General features: G+C 40.9%; 1 protein-coding gene and 1 long non-coding RNA gene across 3 annotated transcripts; one reads left to right on the top strand and one right to left on the bottom strand.

Annotated features, from left to right (window-relative positions):
- Position 1: 1 nt before the first annotated feature.
- LOC147050620 (uncharacterized) lies at positions 2-793 on the bottom strand. 2 transcript variants are annotated; one of them, XR_015067286.1, is made up of 3 exons: positions 412-793; positions 212-349; positions 2-73 (listed from the first exon to the last, which is right to left on the bottom strand). It is a non-coding gene; the product is annotated as an uncharacterized LOC147050620 (long non-coding RNA). The 2 variants fall into 2 exon arrangements; XR_015067287.1 differs by having other exon boundaries at positions 482-793.
- Positions 272-27,494, top strand: nck2a (NCK adaptor protein 2a). Its single transcript, XM_085920871.1, has 4 exons — positions 272-560; positions 19,055-19,296; positions 24,206-24,984; positions 25,588-27,494. Exons 2-4 carry the CDS (start codon positions 19,071-19,073, stop codon positions 25,780-25,782), a joined length of 1,200 nt encoding a protein of 399 aa, XP_085776997.1. The 5' UTR covers positions 272-560; positions 19,055-19,070; the 3' UTR covers positions 25,783-27,494.
- Positions 27,495-27,998: the final 504 nt, after the last annotated feature.

Raw genomic sequence — 27,998 nt, 5'->3', positions numbered from 1 at the left:
ACAATTTTGTATTCTTTTATTAAACTTAGGCACTTTTGATCCTCCATCCCTTCGGCGCTCCGTACACTTCTTCCTTTAATCAACAAGAGGGCGACATTATCCCCCTCATGTCGCTCTTTGTCAGCGGCGTTCTGTGCCAGTCTGGGTTTTGACGTCACCAGGACGCCATAAAATTCGGTCATCCAAAAGTCAAACAGGAAATAAATTATACCTTCAGATTAAAATTCAAAGTCGTAGCTCAGGCTGGTTTTATTTTGAAGACCATCACCGGAAGTGTAGCCATCACCTCTTCCAGCTTGTTACGCGTGAATGCGCTGTGGAAGGCTCCTGGTGGTGGTTGCATTCAAGCCTGCGACAGAAAAACAAGCGAGGATTTCTTGAACAGAACAGTCCGCAATTTTCACCACTCACCGCGCCTCCACAAAAATCTGCAGAAGACCTCATTTAGTGTATTTAAACATTCGTTGGTTGATTAAGTTACTTTTGCCAGGCGTCTTATTCCTGGGGTCGTGCAGTCAGTCAAGAGAGTGTCGCCGTTTCTCCCTGAAGCCAACACTAAGGTAAGCTCCGAATCGTTCACCAACTTTACTTTTCACCCTCAAAAGCCCACCTGCTGCCGTCTTAAATGACGTAAGGCTTGAATCGCCAACGGCAGTAAAAGTTGTGACGAAACGACTGCGTGCTCTCGTCACTTTAGAAGCTCTGACGCAGGGTCTTTGTCCGGACAGAAGTGGTGCTGTCTCCGCCACTTGCGCCGCATTTGGCCTCATTGTGTGCAAAATAGCCCAAATTATCCGTTTTTATCCTTCACCTTTAATTATTGAACAGAAAGTGCTTCAATGAATGTGTTAAATGCGATGGAAAAATCCAGAAGCTGTTTCTAATCTTGCATAGGCGCCTAATTGCACATCTGTTTTCCTATACACTACACCCCCTGTATTCTTATAGTCAAACAATATTGTCAACTTTAATGTTAGGGTTTTGTCATTGTTGCAATCCTTACATTGAAACTCATTGCTTGTCATTGTTTGATTGCTTGTCTTCATGGCTACTGCAACCTGTCTTGCATGACCAGATTTGCGATTACTGCCTGACAGACAAATGTATTCATATTGTTTTTACTGATTGTAAAAATTTGAGGGGAGGGCCTTTGGTTTCGGTACAGGTACTGTTTGCAAGGCCCACCTTTTCTGCAGGCACACCCTTCCGGTAAGGCCAGTGGTGTAGTGCTAGTACAAGGTTCACTTGAAATGTCAGGTATGTGGAAGGTGAGCGGACGAAAGAGCGCAAGGAATGTTTCGAACAAACTTGCCTCTTCATTGAAAACCTTCACGGCTATGTCCTAATTTAGTCTATTATACCTTTGATACTTTTGACAGCTGGCCCTTGAAAAATTGCAAACCAATACCTAGTGGTATACTATACCCTTAGCTACCACTACTGTACAACTATTTCAATCATGTAAAGACACCAGTTCCATTGTTGGCTACCTGGGATCTCCTAACACAGGGGTGTCAAACTCATTCTTTTTGCGGGCCGCGTTTTAGTCATAGCTTCTTTCGGAAGGCCATTATGACTGTCAACCCAAATAAATGTATGAGCACCTCATATTATATACAGTAAATGCGAGTAAACGAACTGACAAATAACTCATTTTCAAATCAGACGAGTAAAAACTGGTCAAATATAAAAAAAAAGACATTATTAAAAGTGAAGACAATTTGCAATCCTAGTAATGACACAAATTTGATGCACAATTTGTCTTCGCGGGCCACATAAAATTATGTGACGGGCCGTATCTGGCCCCCAGGCCTTGAGTTTGACACTGGTGTCCTAACAGGTCGACCTTTTCAGCATTAAATAATGATGTGATTGTAACAAATTCTGCCACGTGAGGAATCGATTTTCGATTGTGTCTTAAAACAACTATGGCAAAACAGAATATCTACAGGTTCATCTTGATAAATCAGAATGTCATAAAGAAGTCTGTTTATTTCATCGGGTCAGTTATAAAGACGAGAAACATTTCACCATCTAATTTAGCTAATCACCCAAAGTTGGAAATTTGAATATCTACTTATGTAGACATTGGCCTCCTGAAAAGTAGCAAATTGAACTACCGAACTCTATTCATTGACATGCACCTGCACTGGGCCACAATTTTGTAAAGTTTTGCAACATCCATGGTAACTACTGCTATAGCAACATCAGTTCAGACCTCCAGTGTGGCAGCATTAGTCTGCTTAAAGGCATCGAAAGAAGAGTTTAGATCAAATTTGGCCCGCAGTGTAATTATATTTGGCCCGTGAAGACAAATTGTGCATCGACTATGTGTCAATACAAAAATTGCAAATTGTCTTCACTTTTATTTTATTCATCTTTTAAAAAATCGGAACAGTTTTTACTAGTCTCTGATTTCAAAACTAGTTATTTATCAGTTTGGTGCAGTGTATACTGTATATAATATAAGATGTTCATACATTTATTTGGGTTGACAGCCATAGTGGCCCCAGAATAAAACTATGACTATGATGCAGCCTGCGACAAAAATCAGTTTGACACCCTTGGTTTAGTTAATGCTGATATTCTCCTATCCTATTAAAATTTCTGTTATGATGCGATAACTGCCAAGCTCATTGCTGCATGACACTGACGATCTGCCGCTGTTGTTGCTTTTGATTATTTTCCATTGATAAAAACTGCTACTATGTCTAGTAACTAATCAGCTGGGGTTCCAAATATGCCCAGTCAAAAGTTTAGATGAGGGATTTAAGCCACTGCTGCAAATGGATTTGGTTTATCTCGATATTTGAGGATGCCGATTTAAAATGACAAAAAAATGATTTGCTAATGTTAGTTTTCCTGTTTCTGTATCTTAGCTCTGGCTGCCGCAGTGTTATAATCTGCAGTCTCAGTTTTGCTGCAGAGATCAGTCCCCTAATTTAATTTGTCTCCTTGCAGTAAAAGTCAATACAAGACATTCTCCATTTTTGTAGTCTGCTAGCATGTTTTTTTTTTTTAACCCAAGCATTCAATGCGTTTGGGTTCACATTTTACAATAGTACCAAAGGACCCGGGCCAAAGCAAGTTAGCCGAGCTAAACTGCTACTGTGCCGTTAGAAAGAGAAAAGTGCCAGATACTGTGTCTGAAATGCTACCTTCACTTTTATTAGGCACAATACACCCGCTCCTGGAAATGATTCTGATCAAAAGTGGGATTTAACATGACAGTGCTATTTAACCCTGCAACGTCTTATCTGTCACACTTTGCTATGACTCAAATAATTGAAATGATCTAGTAAGAGCTATGATGTAATATTTGACCGTAATATCAGACACAATACTTCACCTTTCTCATGCATTCTCAATGCCAGCTTGTTGCATAGCTGCCAGCACTTCTCCAGTCATGTTAATTGTTTGTAATTGTACTTTTCTCACCAGTGACTCTTCCTTCTTAGCTGAAGATCAAGAATACTTTATTGTCCCCTTGGGGATAATTTGTTTGCAACTGTAGTTAAAAACATCACATCACACACGTGCATTTATAAAATGGCATTTGGAACCATGGACTTCCTACTAGACGCATGCTGTCAGAATTGTGAAAATTAAAAGTGCCTGATTTCACTACCACCATTTTTAAAAGTGTCTGTGTTTGCTAAGCACCAAAAACAATTGCTGCATACTATTTTCCAACAGACATCCAAGCTTTATTGCCCTGTAATGACATAAGAGGAACTGGTTATTATGAGTTTCTGATAAAGAATGGTCACTTGATCTAGTAGAACACCAATTATTAACCATTTTTACCCACAGATATTCTGCAAATAACTCCATTAGAGCCATAACAGAGGATATGGCAATTGGCTCTTTCTTGCACTGAACTCTCTGAAGGCATGTTATTGACACAAGTCTGTGGTTTTACTCAGGGACAATGACATGGTTAGATTTGTGATGATGTCAGGGTGTCAGGGCTAGGATCAGGTGTGACAGTGACATTAGTTTTGACACAAAAGGGCAGATGATGTGAATTTGGGCCGACTGCTCACGGAGCGACGTTGCTGAATCTGACTTAATGTCGCATGGTGGTCAGGTTTCACCAAGTATCGTAACTTCTGGACTATAAGCCTCACCTGATGTCCTCATTTCTATTACCTGTGTTAACAAAACAAATCCTCTTACATTATCATAAAAATCATGAAAAATCCATAGACTAAACTAGACTAAACCGTACGGTTCAAAGCTTGTGCAAACAATAGCGGTTTATCGTCCGGAAATTACGGTAGTTTTCATTCGTGTCTGACCACTAGCAAGGCACTCATGGATAAAAAAGTGCAGCGTGCAGAGTCCCAGTCCCAGAAATGCTTGTGAGCTTTCGCAACAAAAATGATGTTTTGTGGTAGAAGCGTGGAGTCAGAGTTTTTCTATTTGAGCTTGCCTTGTTTGCGATTGGGAATCATCAACTGTATTTCCTTTTAGATTGTTTCTTTCCTTTTCTGCCACATCGTTTGTTATGCAACAGGCCTTAAACTGTACAGCATTCTGTATTATCTTTGTACACAGGTAGTGGCCGAGCTCTGATACTACTTTGTACCTCTGAAGGTAGTAAATACTCAGTAAAATCGAAAGGAGAGAAAAGGCTGTATTTTTTCAGACAATTCAAAAGAGTCTCTTGATTATCTGGACAGTGCCACTGAGTTACAGATAGGAGACACGCATCCATCATAGTAAAGATTATCCCACGAATCTGTGTTTCAATGTTGAAAGTGAGATTTAAAGTCCTTACTAGAGCAGAGTTTAATGAAGAGCGAGCACAGATGGGCACATGGGCGACTGGGTGGTGTGAGATAAAGGTCATCCCATTGTTATTATAATCAACTGTAATCTGGCCAGTGGGTAACCATTAAACGAAGCGTGTTTGCTGCTAAGACAATAGAGATCACTGCTTGAACGCCAATCGTAAGGAAGGGGAAAGGATTTGTGCTGCCGCTAGCATCTGTCTTATTTATTTATTTTTAATCAGTTTTGAGTCAGCATGTTAAGCTCTTTGTGCTGAGAGTTCCCCTTTATCCATTAAGTGTGTTTGTTCTGGCCTTGACGCCGTCCGTGTCTGTCATCGTCTCCGTTGGCAGCCACCTGGGTTGAGTTCCTAATTTGCGGTCCAACAACTGAAGTGACAGTCTGTCAACTCACAAACTGTTACCACCGGGCAGCAGGCCTAATCCTGCTCTGGGTTTCCGAAGCAGAGAGGGGAACCAACGAGGAAGAAAAATGGCAATGAGTCAAGCCAGTTCCAGTATCTCTGATGTCATAACTCTCGATAGTATGGGAAGTGAAGGTGGATAAATGGTAATGTGATACTGATTTAAAGGGACTGTTTGAATATTTATTTTCAAAATGTACAATAAATGGGGAAATTACATTTTTAGAACTGGCGATCAATAGCTCCTGCCTACTTTGTGTACAAGATTTGTCATCCACAAAAAACGTCTTATGGTGATACTAGGTGAAGTGAAGTTTGCCTTGATCCCGAGGCAATCCAGCACAATTGCATTAAGATAGGTGAGTCAGTGAGTCAACAGTCTTCTTGTAGCTTGCCCTGTTGGTACATTGTCCAATAATTTTTCTCACTGTTGAGTTCAAGTTGTCCAATCTAGAAATATTAAAAAAAAAAGAGCTAAGATAAAGCCAAACATTTCTTTGAAACACTGTTATTATGCAAGTTTGTTTTGGACCAAACAAAATGATTAATCTTTTTTTACGATTATGTCAACTTTGTAATCGTGGAGTGTAATAATTGTACTTGAATTTTGATGATTTGCACAGCCCTACTATAAATGATTAATCGATCATCAAAATCTATTGTCTATTCATTTAGTCATCAATTTAGTAAAAATGTATTGGGCTGATTAATCAATAAAACTTTGCACCTCAATCAGGTGATGTGCTAAAGCTTTGGCTAATGCTAAATGCTATTGCTGTCTTGGTTAACAGTTATACATCAGTAAACACGTCAATGCACTTCCTTGTTCACCATTCGCCAGTGGAAAAATGGCCACCTACTGACATGGATAAAAACAGCTGTTTAATTCATATTCCAATAACAAAACATTTATTAGATTACTGTTTCGACTAGTTGGGCTACACGGAACATTTTATTACAATGCAAATTTTGTGGTTGAATTCCTCTTTAACGACAATTTTAAAAGTACCTGCAGGAGACTATGGTGAATCTCACTATGTTAGTCAAAATGGGAAAGGTTGTCATTGGGCACTGACATGAACATCATGGACAGTTCAGTTCTGTATTATCCAGCACAACAAAATCCAAATACTCCATGAAGAGGGAAAACACGTGATAGTTACGTCCTAGGGAAAAGACCTGCATGTTTTTTTGGGAGGGCTCCTGTGTTTTCTCCAATTGTTGGTGACTTCAGAGTAATGAAAATATTTTAGGTGTTTATTCCATCATCTTGTTTGGATTAGACACTGCAGCCCTTCATGCTCTAATTCTTTTGATTAAGCGACTGCTCTTCCTTTTGGCAGTTCCAGCAGTCAATCAGGCAGCCAAACATTTATTCGTCTAGACCACAAAATGATCAGCATCTCAGCAAACGCTCCATGCTAGCGGGTTCCCCGTAGAGCTATGTAGCCCATGTTAACATGCCTCCCTCTGAGCTTCGCCCTCATTAACAGTCTACTTACTCTCCTGCCGAGGCAGTGAAAAGGCGTTTGCGCGCCGCTACCCACTCCAGTTCAAAGATTTTCCCTGTAGGTTGATGGAGAGGGAGGGGAGAAATGGGAGTGAATTGATGTTTGCCCACCCATCAATACTATGTAGCTATGAGAGGAAGAGCTTCCTGTTCATTCATGGGTGATGTGTGGAAGTAGCAACTTCACATGTGCGCTTGTATCGGAGACAGATGGTATGATAGCCTAAAGCAAACATAGTACATTAGCGCAGAATTGGACTTGCAGCTCTGAAAATGTATTATTTTTTATTTTTGTCAAAATAGTTTTCTCAAACAAAATATAGACAGTTTGGTATGTACTTGCCAAAATACAAAAATAACTTATACACTATGTACAAAAAAAAAGCTGCGTTAGCTTAGCTCAGGTGCCACGCGGCTAGTTGGGCCATGTGCGTGTCGTAGCTGAGGAAGTTTAGCATGGTCTGCACCAGCTTGGGCAGGACGTAGTCGTGCTTTCAGGCCCAGTTGCGTTTGGCGTTGGAGTCGTCAAAGTCCATCGGCCAGGAGTCGGCGATGGCCTTTCGGATGGGGGGGGTCCACGTTGTACGGGACCTCCAGCTCGGGCACGTGCCTGCGCAGTTCCCGCACTAGTTCTTCAGGCGAGAGGCTCATGGCGCCGATGCAGCACGTGCGCATGCCGAGCGTGTCGGCCGTCGCCTCCAGCACCCCAAGGGTGGCGCGCAAGCAGTCGTCGACACACACCATGGGAAGCCACGTGTCGGGCCGCAGGAAGCACCCAAACCTGCCCCTCCCGAGAGCGTCACCAGCCAGGCCAGCCAGGATGCGCTGGCGGGGGCTGCTCGCAGCCAGCAGCTGGCAGTGGAGGCCGCCGCCACCGCTGGCAGCCAAAAGACGCAGGGAGCTGCAGAGGGCCGCCAAAAAGCAGCAAAAAACACGCTAAAATACTCACTTAAAAATAACTTTAGTGATTTAAAAAGGTGATGAAGAAAAGGACTAAAACTAAGCTAACTCTGGTGGAGAAGCGGCGAACATTCAGCGCCAGCGTCCTCTCCGACTGGAAGTCCAATATATGTAGACATAGCGGTGTCCTGGTTAGCATAGGTCACTGTTTGTTTGAACTACTCCCCTCCGGACGGCGTTACAGAGCGCTGTACACCAAAACCAGCAGACAGACACACCTTCGTTCCCCAGGCTGTCACTCTGATGAACTCACACCACTCATAGAGTCTCACAGGCATCACTGGGCAATAATATCCTGTTCTTGCCACTTAAATGTTGTTAGTAATCTGAATGTTGTTCGTCACTTAAATGTTGTACAGAGGCTGAGATCAACCAGAGTCAAATTACTTGTTTGGCATGCACAAACTTGGCCAATGAAGCTGATTTGGATGTCCGCCTCACAGTTCAGAGGTTGTGACTTTGGTTCTGGCTCCAGCCTTCCTCTGTGGAGTTTGCATGTTCTCCACGAGCCTGCGCGGGTTTCCTCTGTGTACTACGGTTTCCTCCCATATTAAAAAAACTTGCATGGTAAGATGATTGACCACTCCAAATTGTCTGTGGGTGTGATTTTGTGAGTGCGAATGGCTGGCAACCGGTTCTGGGTGTACACCCCGCCTACCGCCAAAGAGTTCTGGGATAGGCTCGTGAGAATAAGCAGCACGGAAGATGAATAAATGAATATCTGTTGTCTGTATTAAATATGTATAAGTCTACAGCACAACTTAAATGCAGTAACTTAATGTAATTATTTGTAGTCTCAATTTCGTTGTACAATTAAGTTGTAAAATGACAATAAAGGGCATTCTATTCTATTAATGTACAACAATTGTGATTATTAATATCAATATTGTTATTGTAGTCAGCGTTTTCCATTGGACCTATTTAATCCTTTTTTTGGTACAGAAAACGTATAAATATGAAATGCGGTATAGAATTGAGCCAATATTGCTGACTCCTCCTGGTTATATGTACGTTTTACATTTGTATTTTTACCCTACCATTTTTTTGTTGTTGTTCAATCAATCAACCAACATGACATCCGTTCTATTTACTACCTTGATAAACTCGATGAGACAATCCAGCAGTCTGTTAATTATGTCTCCCGCTTGATGGATGTTTCTCATCAATTGTCACAATTGTTTCAGCTTGAAAAATGTCTTAGCTTCGTAAAGATGATTAGGTCAATAGCCTTCTGGTTTTGAGCCTGTGCCGTTGTCCTCAAGGACGTTAGTCGCGAGATGTGTTGTGCTGCTGCAGAGTTGAATGAAGGAATATGATAGGCTTCCTTATCCATTTGCCCCTCCACCACATCCCATTCGCCTCTCTCTTCACACGCGCGCGCACACACGCGCACACACACACACACACGCACACACACACACACACACACGCGTGCGCACACACACAAAGATGACTGAAGTCCTGCTTTATTTATGAGATGGATCGCTCTGAATGCCACAGGGCTCTCCTGAGAATTCAAGACGGCACACAAACAGTATTTGGTCTCATGCTCAGACACGAACACACACAAAACCACACTCGCTGCAGGCCTCCAGTGCACAGTTGGTCTTTCTCGGCTGTGCGCTGAGAGTTTAACGGCAAGCGATGAGCACAGATCCACACTTCTCCCACTTGGCGCGTTACATCACCCACTCAACAGCTGAGGCTGAACTTTAAATTTGGATGAAATGAAGTCCACTGTCACACTCAGTCTATACCGGCACACTATATAATGAGAACTAGTGATTCTCAGATGTTGAGGTGGGACACAAAAGTGGGTCGTGAATTCACCTGGGTGCTGGTAGTTAAAAAAAAATAAAAAATGGGGGTCTTTGTTTTAAGACGCTACCAATGGATGACTTTTTTCACAGATGATTATTTTTTTCATACCAATACCGTATTTACTGAAGTTAGTGGTGTAAGTTACTGGCAGTCTATGACCTGTTGCGGCTGATAAATTTGCAAGAGCATTTTCATTGTAAAAATAATTTTAATATACAGTCTATGTCAGAAAGGGGATGGAATCGGTATTCATTAATACATTGAACTTGGTCTGCAAGGGGCTTTCTTAAAAAAAATTGTCGTGGGTGCAAAAAGAAATAAGTAGAATTTCACGACCATATTTTCTTTATGATTTTCTTTTTCAGTAGTTGTTTTTTCATTGCATTTTTAATTGTCTGAAAAAGTATACCTTATTTGGCAAGTCCCTTGTCACACCACATTACAGTAGTAGTACATAATACAACTGTGTGTATTGCCCCGTTGTGTTAAATACTTCAATCCAGACACTTGCCTGCTGCTAATTATATGCTAGCGGGTTGCTATGATGATAGTTCTTGGAAGTTGATGCAGTTGCAGCAATATACCCTCCTGTATAAAATGCACCGGCAGATAAACTACCGTATTTTTCGGACTAAAAGTCGCTCCAGAATATACATCGCATTAGCCATAAAATGCACAATAAAGTGAAATAAAAAACATCTAAATCGCATTTGCGGGGAAATTTATTCGACAAAATCCAACACCAAGAACAGACATGAACAAGCAACAACAGGCTAAACGATATGGTATGCTAACGTGACAGAAACACAAACAAAGAGCTGAGAAGGGGCCTGACATAATTATAACATAAATAACACCTATATCAAACCATCTGTGTCACTCCAAATCATTAAATCCATCGATCGTCCTTTATGTCAACAATGCCGGGTGTGCACTGCGCCGCTGACAGCGGTTGCAGTTCAAATTATTCTACAGGCCCATATAATTATAAACAACAATTTTATCAAACAATCTCTGTCACTCCAAATCATTAAATCCCATGATCAAATCCTTTGTCCTTTATGTAAACACCGCCGCATATGCGCTGCGCCGCTGATGTCAGTTGCAGTTCAGATTACAGTAATCCCTTGCGACATCGTGGTTCGTTTATCGCGGTTTCACTACATCGCGGATTTTTGAATTTGGAAAATTTGTGAATAATTTCACATATAAATCGATCCTGGGTATAAGTCCACCCAAACTATGGAGAAAAAAAAATCGCGACTTATAGTCCGAAAAATACGGTAATACATTTCTCTCAGGCCAGGCCGTGTGCTGCTTCCTCCCGGGGGACACGTAGAGCAGCTTTCAGTTATTTAGCACAAATCATTACTGTGTGTGTTTTTCACGGCTGGGTTGTAGGAATATAAATTGGTGGTTTTCATTCAGCATCGTTGCAAGGATTGAGGTGCGCGCTAAATTCACCACTGTCGTTGCTAGCTTATCCCCCACGGGCAAACATGGTTGAAGTTTGTTGATGTTCTTAGCACATGTACAAAGGGTAATCTATTAAAGGCAGTGGGGTAGTACATTTATAGTTTCACTCATTGGCTCACTTTTTTTCTTCTTTAAATAACAGAGAAATGGTTCAGTTATGTGCAGCTTTCGCTGATTGGCTGATTTCACTTTGAAAGATAAGAACAGACAAGGATAGTTGCACACCTGACCAATACCTCCATGTATTATTAACATATAATGTCTTAATTTTGTCTAAAAACAGGCAAAGTATTATTTGATATCTTGTGAAAAACTGCATTCAACAAGAAAACAATTTTGGGGGGGAGGAAAATGAGGTTTAATCTTAAGTGAATTGTAAACATCAATCCAATTTCAAAATTAACGCGTATTAAGAAAAAACGAAACCAGTTACCACATTATTGCAACTTTATTCCTGTAAAATTATAATTCACCACCTATTCAAAATTTGCCGTTATTATGGAAATAAATATATCTCGTCTTTTTCAACATTTTGCTGTCTACCGGTATTTTCTTTTCATTCATAGGTTGTTTTTCTTTTCATTGTAGGGCTACCACTGTTTTGTGTGATCGTTAATGAAATTAATGCTCGAGCATATTAGACTGAAATGGCTTGAGTAGCAAAGAGTTCGGTTCTACTTGTTATTTTATTCAAAGAAATACACCTACAACTTGTTAACCTTTGTGAAACAATGTAGATCCTCATTTAGATTAACTGGAAATGGATGGATGGAAAACAAGCTCACATCAAAGCTTCCTTTTTCCTTCTTTCCTGAATTCACACCAACGTTGCTGCATAGTGTTGCCCGCGTTTTTTAACATTTTTCTTTTCTGGTTGTGCCAGGGGACATAAATACGACACTGGGGTGCGAGAAAATAAAAATAGCAACCTTTCTTCCGGCTATACCTGACGCAAAAAGCTAATGATCGCAGTTTGCAGCAGGTTGTTGCAGAGGATAGCTTTTGAAGAAACAAGTTGCCCTGGAGAGCCAGACGTGTTTTGCGAGAGCTGAGATGTGTCCGCGGTGAAAACGAACTACACTGTTTAGGAAGGGAAAAAGTGGGCATCAAGGAGCCCCCACAAAAATGAAAAGAATCCATCAAAGTGAAATTAAGCTGCTGTTTGAAGCACAAATGCACGATGTGTGTGTGTTTGTGTGTGTGTGTGTGTGTGTTTGTGTGTGTGTGTGTGTGTGTGTGTGTGTGTGTGTGTGTGTGTGTGTGTGTGTGTGTGTGTGTGTGTGTGTGTGTGTGTGTGTGTGTGTGTGTGTGTGTGTGTGTGTGTGTGTGTAATTAAAACTTGCTTTTAGTGCAGGAATATTATAAATCTCAGAGGGTGACGGAAAGTCTCATTCTTTGGTAATGGCCCCGTCACTGAAAATGAGACCACCCAGTGATGGTTGCTATGGAGATTCACTCAACAATGTTGGTTATGCTGATGAGAGAGAGCCCAGAAAAAGTGAGAGAAATGAAAGTGACATGAAAAACTGCTGTAATGTGGGACGAGGGCTAGTCAGAATAAATATCTTCCTGTCAATCAAAACTTAAGTGTGTGCTGCGGCATCAGATATTTACTTTTCCAATAACTACTACTCCTATTTTTGTATTATCTCAATGACACATTTGGCTACATTGTACGTCTTAATGCTCAATTCTTATTTTTGGATGGAGTGCGTTTTTTTTTTTTTTTCTTTGACGAGCAGGCGCCATGGGCTTATTCATTTTATTTTTTTAGTATTATTATTTTTTTTTAGCTCGTGTCCACAGAGGAGCAATTCAAGAAAGAGGTGGAAATACTTTACAGAATTTAGAGGTAGTGAAGTGAGGCTTTTCAAAAACATTCAAAAACGTCGCTGGGTATCTACTAATATCTACTGTTTGTGTAATTTTTGCATTTTTTTTTTACTTGGAGCTTTATGTTAATGTTTTTGCTTCAGTTTATTTTATTTTTTGCATTCATGTGTTTGATTTTTCTTTTCCGGATCAATCAGTTTGGTCGTTTGCAACATTCCTGACTTGCAGCATTTTTGTTTTGCCTGTTTCTTTGTGTTTGTCTTATTTTTGTCAGCATCTTTCTGTTTTGCTTGCAGCATTTGTGCGTTTGTCGCGTTTAGCTGTTTGCAGCGCGTTTGCCCTTGTCGCGCTCCACAGTTTTTTGCTTTGTTATTGTCACAAATGAGCAGTGCTGATAGCTAATTGAAAATTTCACCGGTGCGCAATGATGGTTTTTACCCTTGCAGAACATCAAATCACTGCAAAAATTGATTATTAGAGCAGCTAAAGGCAAAATATGCCCAGAATGATCATTTAAATTGACTTTCTCTTTTTAATTTATGAACTATAGGTAATATTCTGCATTGCAAAACATTAAGTATGTACGTGTACTTGTTGGCTCTCTGGTTTATCGGTAAAGATGCCCCAGTTTGGGATTGCAGTAGTCCTTTTTTATCTTCTTGGTGGGTTAAGCGCAGCGCAATAATCTAGCCTAAGACTAGTCCTGTTTTGTGAACAAGACTAGCTGACAATCCATAAACTGATTCCACAGGGTGAATCAGGAGTGCCTCTGTTGGTTGAAGCCAGGTATTGCGCTCTGTTTGGTCTCAACGCAATCATATCAGCAATCAAGTTCACATAATTGACAGAATCAATCAATTGCTATGTTTTTCTCGAGTCTAAACCACTCAATTCTTTCATCCATTTCTGTGAAAACTGCCTCCAGTAAACTGTGTGCGCGTGTGTGTGCGTATGTGCATTTGTGTGTGTGTGTTGAGGCGACAGATTGAAAGCTTGTTAAGTTGATAAACTGTTCAAAGAGTCGCCAGTCAACATCTTTTAATGGTGATGTGGCGCAGCAGCAGCTGCTATACTTGTAAACACCACCGAGGTGTTCAGTGAGCCAAGTGTCTTTAAACGGGACCATTGGTCTGATTAACATTGTGGAGCCTCAAAGAGAGTTGCTGGCTCTGCTCCGTCACGTTCCAACGTTCATTGAGTTTACTCCAAATGTTCTCTTATTGCCAGTAAAGCAGCTTCCCTCTTGAAACTGTGTGGGATGAAGTGGAAGCAGGGGGGTAGGTGGGAATGAATTCCCATTGGCTGAATGCTCCTTGTGTTTGACCTGAATGGCAAACGCAGAAAGCTCTGCCAGATCTTTTTCTCTTTAAACATCTCCACTCTTTTTTTATAATCCTCTTTTACGTCCCTTTTCTCTTTGTGCCGTGTTGAAAGAGCTCCCCCCCCCCCCCTCAAGCTTTCCCGCCTCATTATAGTAAGGCGTCAGGGTCGGCGAAGGGCAGTTGAGCTGCCTGTCGCTCATCTATTTTCCCTCCTCTTTCAATTCTCAGAGGAATGAACTTCGTTAGGGGGTTTCTCTCGCATTTGATTGCAGTGCAACTGGAAATGACACCTACTACAAAACACACAGTTTAGATGTCTAATTAAAGCAAAACTAAAGTGGACTGAACATTGGCTCTTATGTGATAGGTCTGGATGTAAAAAAGTTAATAGCACTAACCGCACTAAAGGATATGTAGTGATTTAAGGTTTTTTTTTTGGGTTGAGACTTAGGACAAACTGGCCCGTCCACCTTTGGAGCTCACTTCCTTTTTCCTCAGCTTGTCTATGTTACAGGAGGCAAGCATTGTAATGTGTATTGTTTCCTGCCTTGGTTTGTCACATTCTGATTTCACCTAGTGTCTGAAATAGTGATTAATTGCCACTAGGGGTGCGACGGTACAGAGAACCCACGGTACGGTCCGTACCTCGGTTTTTACGTCACGATTTTGGGGAAACCTTTTTGTGCATACAGAAAACACATTTTCGAAATATTGCTTTATTTTGCTTTTCAGCAACATTTTTTTTTTTAATCTGGGATTAATTTAATTAATAATCATATAGGAAATAACAATAATAATTTCGACAAGAAGGTACAAAATTTGCAACCATACTGTAGCTGGTAAAGTTAGCTTATAATGAGGCTCTTTAACCATTTAGTGATGAAGCACAATTTAGAGTTTATTTAGTTTTGATTCTCTTTACTACGTGGAGACAAAGGATCAAGTTGAATTAAAGGAGCAAATGGAAAAGATAAACTATTATTAATAGGTGTAATGTTATGTAGTTTGTCCAATTGTTGTGCTGTAGCATGAAGTCATCACACATCTTCCACTCTGCTCAGATTTTGATTTGTTGTTTTGTATTCTTATTTTATGAAAGCATGACTGTGACTGGTCTCACAAACAATGACTTCTCTATGTGTTGTTGCAACTTTTAACTGTCTTCCGATTATGGAAATGTGAAAGGTACTTTGTGTAGTCAGCTGTGTACAGTAAAACTAGTTAGGGACAAAGGAACAAGCTATGTACCGGGTTCGGGAGCAGAAAAAGTCCAAAATAGTGGCTGCGCTTTTGGAATAAGTAAATGTTAACCTTAACTTATAGCTGCCAACATTATCAAGCGATTTTTCTAATCAAGAAGCATAAAGTAACCGATGATACGCAGACCTGGCAACCATATACAATAGCACAAGATTGGTTTGAAGCAGTGCTCATGATTTCTGGCAAATGAATAGAGACTTCCAGGAGACAAAGAAATTGATTTATGAAGCAGAATGGTGCTACAAGCTTGTGGTGTTCTGCTTGAATAACTAACCATGTGGCAATTCTTGAAAGAAACTAAAAGGACATTGTGGTTATAGAGCGCAGTGTTTCTTCTTCCATATTTTTAATGACCAACTATGGTGGACATGGTAAAAATAGTCCTAGAGATAGTAACAGTCATTGTGCTGGATAACTACTGATTTTATATCGATGCCCAAATGTGTCATGACATTGGACGCCATTTTACCTACTACAACTCAAAATAGAATTGGCAAAATTTCTTACCTGTTCTATAATCTAAACATAATACATATGAACAGTTGTGAGTTGTAGGGGTGGTACGATACACAATTCAATATTGTGATGATATGTGGCCCACAATACAGCAATATCGATATTTGGGATATATTGTCAGAAATTTTTAACTATAATACATTTCTGTAGATGTGACTCAAAAAGAAAAAAATACCTATAAAAAGGACATTTGTGAGCTGTTCATTAATTTAATGCCAAAACAATGCACAAAGAAGCATTTAAGGTGTGTCACTCCCTCCGAGCTTTATGAATATAAACACTACAGCTAGAAAAATTAAAGTTCATGCCATGAACATTAATTACACTTTTCTGTACACCAGAACAATGCGCTGCTTTCTGACATTGAAGTAAATAGCGACTTAATTTTGCATCGTACCTCACTGGCATCTTGGAAATGTAAACACTGCAATTTCTAAAGCGCATTAACATTAATTGATAACACAACACGGCACAGCTAGAACAATTAAAGTGCATAAAGTTATTAACACAAAACTGCACAGCTGCGTTAAAGTGGATGAAAATTAATTACATATTTTGTAAACATGAACAGCATACTATTTTCTGATTCAGAAATGTCAGCAGCAACTTAAATTACACGCGTTTAGCTCCTCTCTGTTCATTTTAGCTCTAGCATCAGCATACAATTGAGGGGAGGGGGGTTGTATTTCTGAAGTGCGACTGGGTAGCTCCCATCTCAGTTCCAGTGTTGCAACATTCAAAGAAATTTGGCATGGGACGTACAAAATGGGGACATTTCCGAAGTAGTGATTGTCAGCACATTTGATTTGCCTTTGTGTAGTTCACCGCAAGAGAGAATGAAGCGGCTTTAGGGATTGTAAGTCAGATATTTATGAATAGCTAAATGAGATTCACTTTAAATAAATTTTAGATGCCCAAATTTGTAACTTCTGCAGCAAACATGTCTAATCTGGTAGATATTTGCCTAAATCCAACATTAAACCCCTGTGCAAGGATCATAGCAGCTCAATCAACCATGCAGGATGAATCATTGCAGTACGAAATGGAAATAGAAAAACTTGGTGTGATTCAGCAGCTGTAGCCTGAGGCGGACAGAGGCCGCAGCTTGTTCGCATACCTTACTCCTGTTTTATGGAAGAATCTGTGTCACTATAGAACTACTATTTCTCTTTCCTTGAATTTGGTCTTCTGCATCTCCTCAGCATTTGATTGCAGCTGCTTTGTGGAAGGGACCCTTCTTCACTGCCCTTGTTGCCCCAATTGGGGTGAGATCTCTGTTGAAAGCAATCAGATTTTCCGAACGCTGTGTTGCACAACTTCTCTCAAATCAAGTTTGACAGCTTTAGTGACTACAAGCAGAGACACACTCATCTTTCCATTGTAGCACTTACAAAATGTTAATGGGATTATGTCACTGCTCCTTTTTTTGCTTGTGACATGAAGCTCCCTTCCACAGAGATCCCACAAAATTGCTGTATCGGGGCCTTGACAGGAAACCTGGCTCTCGCCTTATTCACAAAATTCACCGAATGCAGAATATTGCAGCTTGTGTGAGATTTTATACAGCAACACGGTACCTTGCAATCTCATTAGATACATGACAATGTTTTTGTGATATACAAAAGATTCGGCATGGGAGGTGGATGGAGTGACGTACATGTGTATGTACGCAATACGCGTGTAAAATTGCTATAGCAAAATGCGCATCTACGTACGTATGTACATACATATGAAAACATTATTGCAATTGCGATCATTAACAAACAGTGTAACAGTTGAAGCCAGTAATGTCTGCATTGTTGCACGCTTGGTGAAGATGAAATGTAATACCTCTGGACTGCTACCGTCCACCCAAGATCTTTCCACAGACAATTGGATCTTTTTATGTAACCTAATTGGTGCGGCTGCATTCCTCATTAGCCATCACTCTCTCTTGCGGTAGCTTGGCTGGCTCCCCCATTTAGTATCTCATTCATATGGTTCGGCATCCGGTTCGAGTCTTATCATGAAGAATCACTTGAGCAGTCCCCCTGAAATGGTTAGAAACACTTGAATTGCCTTCAGTTGTTGAACAGCAGTGCTGCTTGAAAATAAAAGGCGTGCATTGGAATAATTGCACTTTCTTTATTTCCCCTGCGATTGGGCTCCCAGCTACAGGGTTTTGACCTACTGCTGAGATAAATATAAACCTGATTGCTCAGATGTTTCTCATTCCATGAGACTCCCCTATTCGTCACAAAACGGAAATAAACGGAGCTTCCCATATCCCAGAATGCATTTCTTTGAACAATCTCTCACGACCCTGCTGTACCGTCAGACTTGTCGAATCCCTTAGAAGTCAATTTGAGAAAGGCCAACTGATGTTCAGGGAACTGCCTTGTCTTAAACTGGAGACATTTTTATTGTATTTGCCGTTTTTTATGCCTTTTGGGTCTTAAAAGTGCAGGGTGTTTTTGTCTACACTAACAGCAGCCAGCCACTAGAGTGTTTTGCTACCCGGTGGAATTCATACAAGTTGATATTCGAATTAATATTACAACAAGTTTTGCCAGATTATGTAATTATGTAATTTAACCTTTTGACAAACTGCAAATCCCTTTAGGGCATAACCTCTACCACGACACTGACTGATTTAAATTATGGAATTCACTTTGCTGCTACACCAAAACTGAGCTTCACACAACTCCAAAAGTGGCCTTTACATGATGATGACATGGCATTTTTTGTAGTAGTAGGAATAAGAATTATAATCCCCATCTCTCTCTCTCTCTCTCTCTCTCTCTCTCTCTCTCTCTCTCTCTCTCTCTCTCTCTCTCTCTCTACCTCTCTCTCTCTCTACCTCTCTCTCTACCTCTCTACCTCTCTCTCTACCTCTCTACCTCTCTCTCTACCTCTCTACCTCTCTCTCTACCTCTCTCTCTCTACCTCTCTACCTCTCTCTCTACCTCTCTCTCTACCTCTCTCTCTACCTCCCTCTCTACCTCTCTCTCTACCTCTCTCTCTACCTCTCTCTCTACCTCTCTCTCTCTCTCTCTCTCTCTCTCTCTCTCTCTCTCTCTCTCTCTCTCTCTCTCTCTCTCTCTCTCTCTCTCTCTCTCTCTCTCTCTCTCTCTCTCTCTCTCTCTCTCTCTCTCTCTCTACCTCTTCCTTCCACAGGGGGACTCCATGAAAGATGACAGAGGAGGTGATTGTTGTAGCCAAGTGGGACTACACAGCCCAGCAGGACCAGGAACTTGACATTCGAAAAAACGAGCGTCTGTTCCTGCTGGACGACTCTAAAACATGGTGGCGTGTCCGCAACACCGCCAATCAGACAGGCTACGTGCCGTCGAACTACGTAGAGCGCAAGAACAGCCTGAAGAAAGGCTCACTGGTGAAGAACATCAAGGACACGCTAGGTAAATAACTCTAGGCTTTCACTTACTGCCAAGTATCTTGAATGAAATAGTTCGACCTTTAATCTGTGCAGGTTAATTAAAAAAAATCTGTTGGTAAGAAAAATCTGAAAATAAAACACAATAGGAAATAAGATGATCTCCACCCACCTCCCAAATACTTTTAAAGCTTATAATTTCGTTTTTGTTTTATAAAAAAAATAACACGTTACTTTTACACATCAGCCAAGAGAAGCCTATAAGATCGAAATTATATTCATTATATACTCGATATTGTAATATTTGCTGTCAGTTGCACCATAGCGCTGAATCTTAATTTTAACTTGAATATTTTCTAAATTCCTTCCTTCCTTCCTTCCTTCCTTCCTTCCTTCCTTCCTTCCTTCCTTCCTTCCTTCCTTCCTTCCTTCCTTCCTTCCTTCCTTCCTTCCTTCCTTCCTTCCTTCCTTCCTTCATTCATTCATTCATTCATTCATTCATTCATTTGTATTAATTTAACTGCTAGCTAGCTCAAAAGACGAAAAGATACAATTTTTCATGTTTTTTTATCGTCAAGCCCTAGTTGTGGGACACTAAAGATTTTGAGGAGATTTTTTATGGGCATCTTTTAGTATCCCCTCTGCACGTTTGGCACAAACAACATGAAGTGAAATTTGTGTAAAACAAGCTTTTAATTGGGAGACTATCTCTGTGAATACCCTGGACTCTTGTTTCCATGCCAGTGCCCTATTGAGCAGAAAAAATGCTGCCCGGAGGAGTTGTGCTGCCCACAGCCTGAATGTAGTTCAACTCGCCATAACAGATTTTGATTATTTTGCCCATCCCCAGTCAGCACAGCTTTCACGTGTTCATGCACTGTGTCTATTTTGTGTTACCTAAAATAACGCAGTTACAAAATGTTTGACGCCTTTCACTTCTGCTTCAATACAACCAGTAACTGATCACAGTTCCCAACTGTTGCTACGAGTCTGCCCGACTTTATCTTCTTCTATGTCATCCTACAGAGCTGACATATTTCATAGATGTGAGGTATACAAAACAGCTCTGATCAAATCGCTTTACTTTATATACACCAACTAGTTCAAACTGAAACAGGGACCAATGAATGACTAATTGATATTACAAAAGCAGGAAAAGAGCGGGGAACCACACCCATTATGATGTTTGCCGCATGACTTACCTATTTTTGCCCTGACTAGTAATATGTAACCTCATAAGACACAATTGATACCATACTGTATCAAAAATGACCATTTATTTCTTTGAAATTTATTTACCAAACTGCAGTTGGGGGAGGCCTTTATTTGTGGAAAAATTGTTTCTGTGCCGATTTTGCCTGTTCCCAACCAAGGACGTCAAATACCTTATGTTGTATAAGATTGTCCTAAAGGTCTTTGAATCCCCATGTATGGGTTCTGTTATAAATAAACAATCTTAATAAAAAAACCCTCATGAGACTGTTTGTATTTCAGTTGGAGACGAAATAAGGCTTCGTGTGGATTGGCACTCTCGGGCTCATTTTGTCATTGATAGTGGTGTCGGAAAGTGAGAGGGTCAGAATTGTGAATGTTTTGCATCAGCGCAAGCCACAATAGGCCTCGTTGGTGGTGTTTTGACAGCCAGCGTGGCACGGCCTGTCACCATCACCCCTCCCCCTGTCCCCCGCTGTTTTACATCCTACCAGCCGCACTGTTCCCCACATCAACCTTTTTTCTCCACACTCTGTCACTGTAGCTGCCTTTTTTTTTTCTGACAGTCCCTAGATTGATTATGGAAGAAAAGCGTCCATCTAATGGATGTGCTGGAATGATGAATTACTCTACTGTCCTATATTAGAACATTATCGACTGCCACATCATGGCCTCGATGTTAAAAGCCCAAGCTTATGCTGCGGTGGAGGACATTTCCTTGATTAGGTGAAGTCAGGAGCTAATGGAACATACTCACATACTTGAGTAGAATATGTTAATTGGTTAATGTGTGCGTTCACTTTCGATTATGCACTGCCTCTCTTTCTCTGTAATTGGACAACTTTGTATCTATCTTTTTTAAAATTCCTTTTCTACTTACATTTTACTCATGAAATGCTAATGTCAGTTCCATGCTTATACAATATATCCCAAACTTTATAAATATAAGCATGTTATAACAGATAAACAACCAGAAATAAAGATAATTTTACTGAAGCCACAAGAATTGGAGACGTGAGCTTTTGCATTGGAACTCTTCAAAAAGAGTAAAAAAAAATCTTCACTATACACCTTATTAATTTCAACTTAATTCCACATGCTTATTAGCATTCAACACAACAAAACAGTTGCAGATGAATGCCTGCACCATAGACTAGGATCTATTTAAAATCAAAAATAATAATGAACAACAAAATACATAATACATATATTTCTAAACAGAAACATTTTGATCGTTACTGTCATGTTCCTGTATTGATTTATTAACACAGCAATCACCTGCTGTTTGGGAACCAGGAATATGCGATGGAATCACTATTTGGTGTGCTCTTTATTTTATTAATATTGTATGCTGTATCACAATAACAAGTAAATATTTTGGTTGCCTCTTACATTAGAAGGTGCAATAAAACTGTATACTCAAATGTTAAAAATAAAGTTCATCAATAAAGAGTATTAACATCCAAGGTAAAAAAAAAAAAAAGAAAAAAAAGAAAATCTGCTCCACAAAATTTTAAGGCACCAATCCCTCATACAGCCCAGTTCTGCTTTTATTTCTCCATATAGCATAGGTTTTCTCTTTTCTATCTATACATATTTCTTATATCTAAGCTTTCTATTTTCTACCAGTTATGTCTTGGTCTTCCCCACCACCCTTTCCTCAAGAGTTCTCTAATGCACATTGATCCTCAGTGAGTGGAAGCCTTTCGGTGTGGTTCCACCGGATGAAATGTGGAAGAAGCAATTCTAACCGCTAATGTACCAAGCAACATTATCCAAAACGAGTGAGGGTGTATTTAAATCAGCAAGTGGCTTTTTTTCTCTAAGGAAAACAAAAATACTATTTTATGCTTATACAAGTGGCAGATGGAGAAAACTCTCCGTCAAACTAAAGTAAGACTACTAAACATGTAGGATGTGTGCCGTGTTATCCATAAACATGATCTACTTGTGATTCCCATCCCATGCCTCGTCATTGTCAGCTGGCGAGTACCATCTGCCAAGGGACCCCCTTGTCTCTTTTCTCCCCCGCCAACAAGTTTCATGCTACTCTGCGTGAACCCCGCCACACTTCCAACAATGCAAATGGGCCCGGTCTGCAATCGGCGCTGACATTTTGTGGCATTTCGGCAGGGCTCTGTAGGCAAACTGCAAGATTAGCTGTCAAGGCGTGCACAAACGAAAAGATTTGCTGACAAAAGCCTCAACCGTCAGATGAACTGTTTTGTCGGCAAATACATGTCGCCATAAAAACGGAGCAACAGTTTTATTGTCTGTGATGTCAATTTAAATGCAAGTAAAGAACTCACGTGATTTCCCACTTGACTACTCCTAGCATACACTGAGCTGTTACTGTTCCACTTAAGCTGCCCCGTTAGTGACATTACTTCTTTTCTGTGGGCTCGCAATGCTAATGTGCACAGTGCAAACAGCAAAGCAAATTTTGTCTTCACATCCGCGTCTATCAAAAGTGGCTTTTTAAACATTTTTTTTAGCAACCTATTCCCCCCCCCGTGGGAACGTTCAAGACTATTAACGCTACTAATTCTGTGTGAAAGGTACCAAATATAGAATAATAGGGGACCATCGGTTTTCCTAGCTTCCTATGTGAAACGGAATAGAAGAAAAGGGTGAAAAGTTTAACATCCAAGATGTGACCTGCCGTATTTTCCAGACTATAAATCTTTTTTTTTTTTTTCATAGTTTAGCCGGGGGTGCGACTTATACTCAGGAGTGACTTATGTGTGAAATTATTAACACATATCTTTTCACATGTTATTTTTCACACCAAACCGCAAGAGGGCGCTCTAGGCTTGTGTTGATAATTGTGTTGATGAGTCATACTGGTTTCAGTCTAAAGAAAAAAAGTGATGTTCAACATAAATTACAGAACTTTGAGTCGTTTTCGAAGATCCGTTTTAATGCATTGACATAGTTGCAAAACAAATACCCCCTCCCCTCATTTTGTCAAGATTGTTGCTCTGTAAACGTACCATTCCAATACACTCTGTCTCCGTCAAGTGGGGAAATCATAGCTTTGATTTCGTATGAAGCAGTCTTTCCTGGGCCCTTGGTGCCTGCTCCACTTTACCCTCCCTGACTGTCTATTTTCAGCCTTTTGATTAGCATTGGATGCGCATGCTCATGTCACGACTCCACAGAATGTGATGGTATGTGGGAGAGGGAAAAAGTGCACCTAGCGGGTGTTCTGGAGAATCGATCTATCCTCCACCGCTCAGGTTTTCTCAAGATGTCAAGTATCCTTTTCTTGGGGCTCCTCCTCTTTTCCCTGAGGAACGCTGACCTGCCGTTTTCTAGTTGCCATGACGACCTAAGAGCGCTCCCGATGGCAAGGCTTAAAACCTGCTTTAATAATAATAATAATACATTTTATTTCTTTGGCACGGTACACCAGTTCTGAAGTGGCTTCAGAGAGTTCAAAGCGCAAAGGCGTTTTTCTTGGGTTGCGTTGCGCAGTGTGCATGGCTCTGCAACAAGTCGGGTGGAAAAAACATTGATGGAATGTGTTTCAGAAATATTAATAAAAATTATAGCAAGTTCAAATGTATTTAAAGACTAGAAAGGTGGAAACTGTACTTAAAGGAGAAATCCATATTGCAGATTTTCACCTATTTTAAGGGGCTGCCTGGAATGTAATCTTCATGATGATCGTGATCGTGTTGACTGTAAAGGTCACGACCCTCGTTTCATTCTCATTGCAGGTTTGGGAAAAACAAAGAGGAAAACAAGTGTCCGCGATACTTCGCCGACGCCGAGCTCCGACACGGAATATCCCTCCAATGGTAGCGGCCTTGTCGGGGGGATGGGAGGAGGCGGCGGCGGTGGAGAGGCCGCAGAGAGAATCAACGACCTCAACATCCCCGCTGTGGTCAAGTTTAGCTACACGGCGGGAAGGGATGACGAGCTGACCTTGATGAAGGGCTCCCGGGTGATGGTGATGGAGAAGTGCAATGATGGGTGGTGGCGAGGCAGCCAGGCGGGACGTGTGGGCTGGTTCCCTTCCAATTACGTGCAGGAGGAGATGGTAGGGCCAGATGACAGAGGGGAGGGGAATTCCTCACGGATATACCACACTCAAGGGACCATGCTGGCCAACGGGAGCGCCGGCGGCGTGCTGGACCTAGTGCAGACCCTCTACCCCTTCAGCTCCGTCACGGAGGAGGAGCTCAATTTTGAGAAGGGCGAGGTCATGGAGGTGGTGGAGAAGCCGGAGAACGACCCCGAGTGGTGGCGGTGTAAGAACTCGCGTGGCATGGTGGGCTTGGTTCCTAAAAACTATGTGATGGTCCTGGACGAGCGACCTGGCCCACTGTCCTCCACGGCTGTGTCGCCGCGCAACCGCCACATGGCGGCGGCACGGTCAGGCAGGTTCGCCGGGAGGGACTGGTACTACGGCAACATCACTCGACACCAGGCTGAACGCATTCTTAACGAGAGAGGCGACGACGGTGACTTCCTCGTACGGGACAGCGAGTCGTCGGTGAGTCAAAATATGTGGTCTCAGAGGGTTATAACTTCATTCCTGAAATGTGAAACCTGCTCAAACCATTTTTATTTTGAAATTTGTTTATTCCCTAGTGTTGCTTTCGGTTAGAGTGATTTTTTTTATTTTTTTTATTTATTTTTTTTTATTTTTTTTTTTAAACATGCGCACAGAAGCACTTTATGAATAAACATGGCTACAAACAGCTAAATAGATAAACGCACACAAAAAAGTGACTCCTGGGGAAAGCATGCTAAAAAAGCAAATACTGACTCATCCTTGTGGTCCCGGAGAGTGCACTTGCGTGCTTTGAGTCATCATGCATGGAAAATACTACACATTGGTCAGATGAACTCATTCGTCACCTCTGCTTCACCTCACAAGCATTTTCATTTATTTAACATATTTAAACAAAACGGTTGCATTCGCTGTTCTCGCTTCACAGTTCAGATCAACAATAACCCAACCACACGGTTTTGCAACAGTCTTTTAGCTCCGCAAAACAAAACATTTCAACAAGAAAATGAATAAAAATGCATATGACCTTGTCACAAATAATTTAGCGTGAATGTCACTGTAACTCCTCTTTTTGCCTTTCAGCCCAGTGACTTCTCGGTGTCTCTGAAAGCGCCGGGAAAGAACAAGCACTTTAAAGTGCAGCTGTGTGACGGCGTCTACTGCATCGGCCAGCGCAGGTTCACTTCTATGGAGGAGCTGGTGGAGCACTACAAGAAAGCTCCCATCTTCACCAGCGAGCACGGAGAAAGGCTGTACCTGGTCAAAGCACTGCTGTGAAACACACACACAAACACACAAATACAATGCTCCTTGACTGTCTTATGAATCAAGCCTTATCTGGACATCCTCTGGTGACATCCACATCCTCTGTCGCCCCCTAGTGGCCATTAGGTAAAGCTCCCAGCAGGTGACCACCGAGGCCCTCCCGTGGGGGGGGTCCTGAAAGTCTCTGTGATGTCATACATGTCATATTGGAGTATTATCTAACACCACTGCTCTAATACACAGTTGAGAAAAATCACAACTAGCTGCTGTTGATTTTTTTTTCCCCCCAGTGTTTTTGCTTTCCTTTGTTTGATTTTACTTCTTCATCAAAGGTGTCAGTCATTACAATGACTTCAGTAATTGACCAGAATCACTCGTTTGCCTTTTTGTCACATCAGTTTTCATTTGAAATATTTCTTTCATTTTCCACTTTATCCCCTCGACTTAGGTTACACCAATGACACCATTCATAACTGTTGCAAATATTGAGTTCCAATTTACCCCCAATTATTCACAAGTACTACACATTATGATTTAAAGTCCAAGCTTGTTTATAACCTGAACACATAAGTCATTGATAGTCTTAAAATATTTTGATGAAGTGCAAAGGCCAAATTACTCATAACCTGAACCCGATTTGAGTTAAAATCAATGACAAATTATTCATAACCTGGGCTTTTTTTTTATTTTTATTTACAAATCATATATTCATAACTATTTGAGTTAGCATTAAGTCCAAATTATTCACAACATGAACATATTGTTAAAAATGTCGAATGGTGTTAAGATATATTAAGATATTTTGGTTTACCAAGAGTTTTAAAAAAAAAAAAAAAAAAAAAAAAAAATTGTCTCAAATTTTCTAAAGCCACACAACAAACATATTTGGAGAACAGTTATTTGTTTTCATGGCATTTTTTTTTAAAACAGGAACTGTGATAACAAGCTCTTAATTTATCTAATGATGGACTCTTGCTCTAGATGTTCAAGTTCCCATAGTAAAAAAAAAAATGTGTTAACTTCAAATCCTGTTTCAAAATAAAAAAACAAAACATTTAAAAACTTACTTTTTCCACATGAATGTCTGTAACACAACTTAGCCTTTAACGAATACAAATTCAGTCCAAATGTGTGGGGTGCTAAAAATGATTTCTTGTTCAGTTAATCAGTGTAACCAAATGTGGCCACCCAGTCGCAGTGCGTCACTGTACTCATCCGCTCATCAGTGTATAAACTTATTGTGAAAGCCTGCTTAAGCTCGTGAAAGCATTTGGATCCACTTCTACTAAGAAATGCAGTAATGAGATGGGGCTGATTGTCAAAAATGGTCTTTCAGGGGCCATTACATGTGCCAAATGTTTGTCTCTGGTGCGTCCCAGCATCACAAGTAAACACTACTCATTTGGTTCCAAGCCAACCAAAACATTTGCTTCATTAATAAAGGTGACCTGTCTTGTCCTACCAAACACATTCTTTGGATTGTTTGTTTGGTTTGTTTACCGATGGAAGTGTTGATGGTTGGTTGAATTTTTTTTTAATTATTATTACTATCTGAATGTTATTGAACATTGTTATTTAATTCTTGTCTCCACCGTATGTATATATTCCCAAATAGGACACCAAGCGCTCGGTCATCCAACTATGGTACTATATCACCGACAAAGTGATGACAATTGTTCAATAAAAGTTTTTTGAAAGAATATTATATAACCAATATAACCAACTTGATGTAATTTCTTGGTTTGTGTTTATGTTTTATTAAATATGTTTATGGATAAACATCGGGCGGCTCGGTGGTGCACTGGGTAGCACGTCTGCCTCACAGGAGGGTGCGGGTTCGATTCTACCTCCGGCCCTCCCTGTGTGGAGTTTGCGTGTTCTCCCCGTGGCCGCATGGTTTTTCTCCGGGCACTCTGGTTTCCTCCCACATCCCAAAAACATGCTTGGTAGGCCGATTGGAGACTCTAAATTGTCCCGAGGTATGAGTGTGAGTGCAGATGGTTGTTCGTCTCTGTGTGCCCTGCGATGTCCCCCGCCTACTGCCTGATGACGGCTGGGATAAGCTCCAGCACGCCCGCGACCCACGTGGGGACAAAGCGGTTCAGAAAATGGATGGATGGATGGCTAAACATCACATTAACAGTACAAGCATAGTACGAGAATAGTGCAGTACTCAGATATTCCCGCAAGATGGCAGTAATGGGCTTTTCTTGACTGCTGCAAGAGGT

The sequence above is a fragment of the Syngnathus leptorhynchus genome, chromosome 9 (genome assembly GCF_054491065.1).
Source record: "Syngnathus leptorhynchus isolate UIUO chromosome 9, UIUO_Slep, whole genome shotgun sequence".
In the NCBI taxonomy this organism is placed as follows: Eukaryota; Metazoa; Chordata; class Actinopteri; order Syngnathiformes; family Syngnathidae; genus Syngnathus; species Syngnathus leptorhynchus.
Note: the sequence above shows the minus strand (reverse complement) of the source record. Positions and strands in the feature narration are given on the sequence as shown.

What these genes read in the sequence shown, in the direction of transcription:
- nck2a (XM_085920871.1), top strand. Translation starts at nt 19,071, where the DNA reads ATGACAGAGGAGGTGATTGTTGTAGCCAAGTGGGACTACACAGCCCAG. An exon ending in GAACATCAAGGACACGCTAG is followed by an intron (nt 19,297 to 24,205) that starts GTAAATAACTCT and finishes TTCTCATTGCAG; the next exon opens with GTTTGGGAAAAACAAAGAGG. An exon ending in TACGGGACAGCGAGTCGTCG is followed by an intron (nt 24,985 to 25,587) that starts GTGAGTCAAAAT and finishes TTTGCCTTTCAG; the next exon opens with CCCAGTGACTTCTCGGTGTC.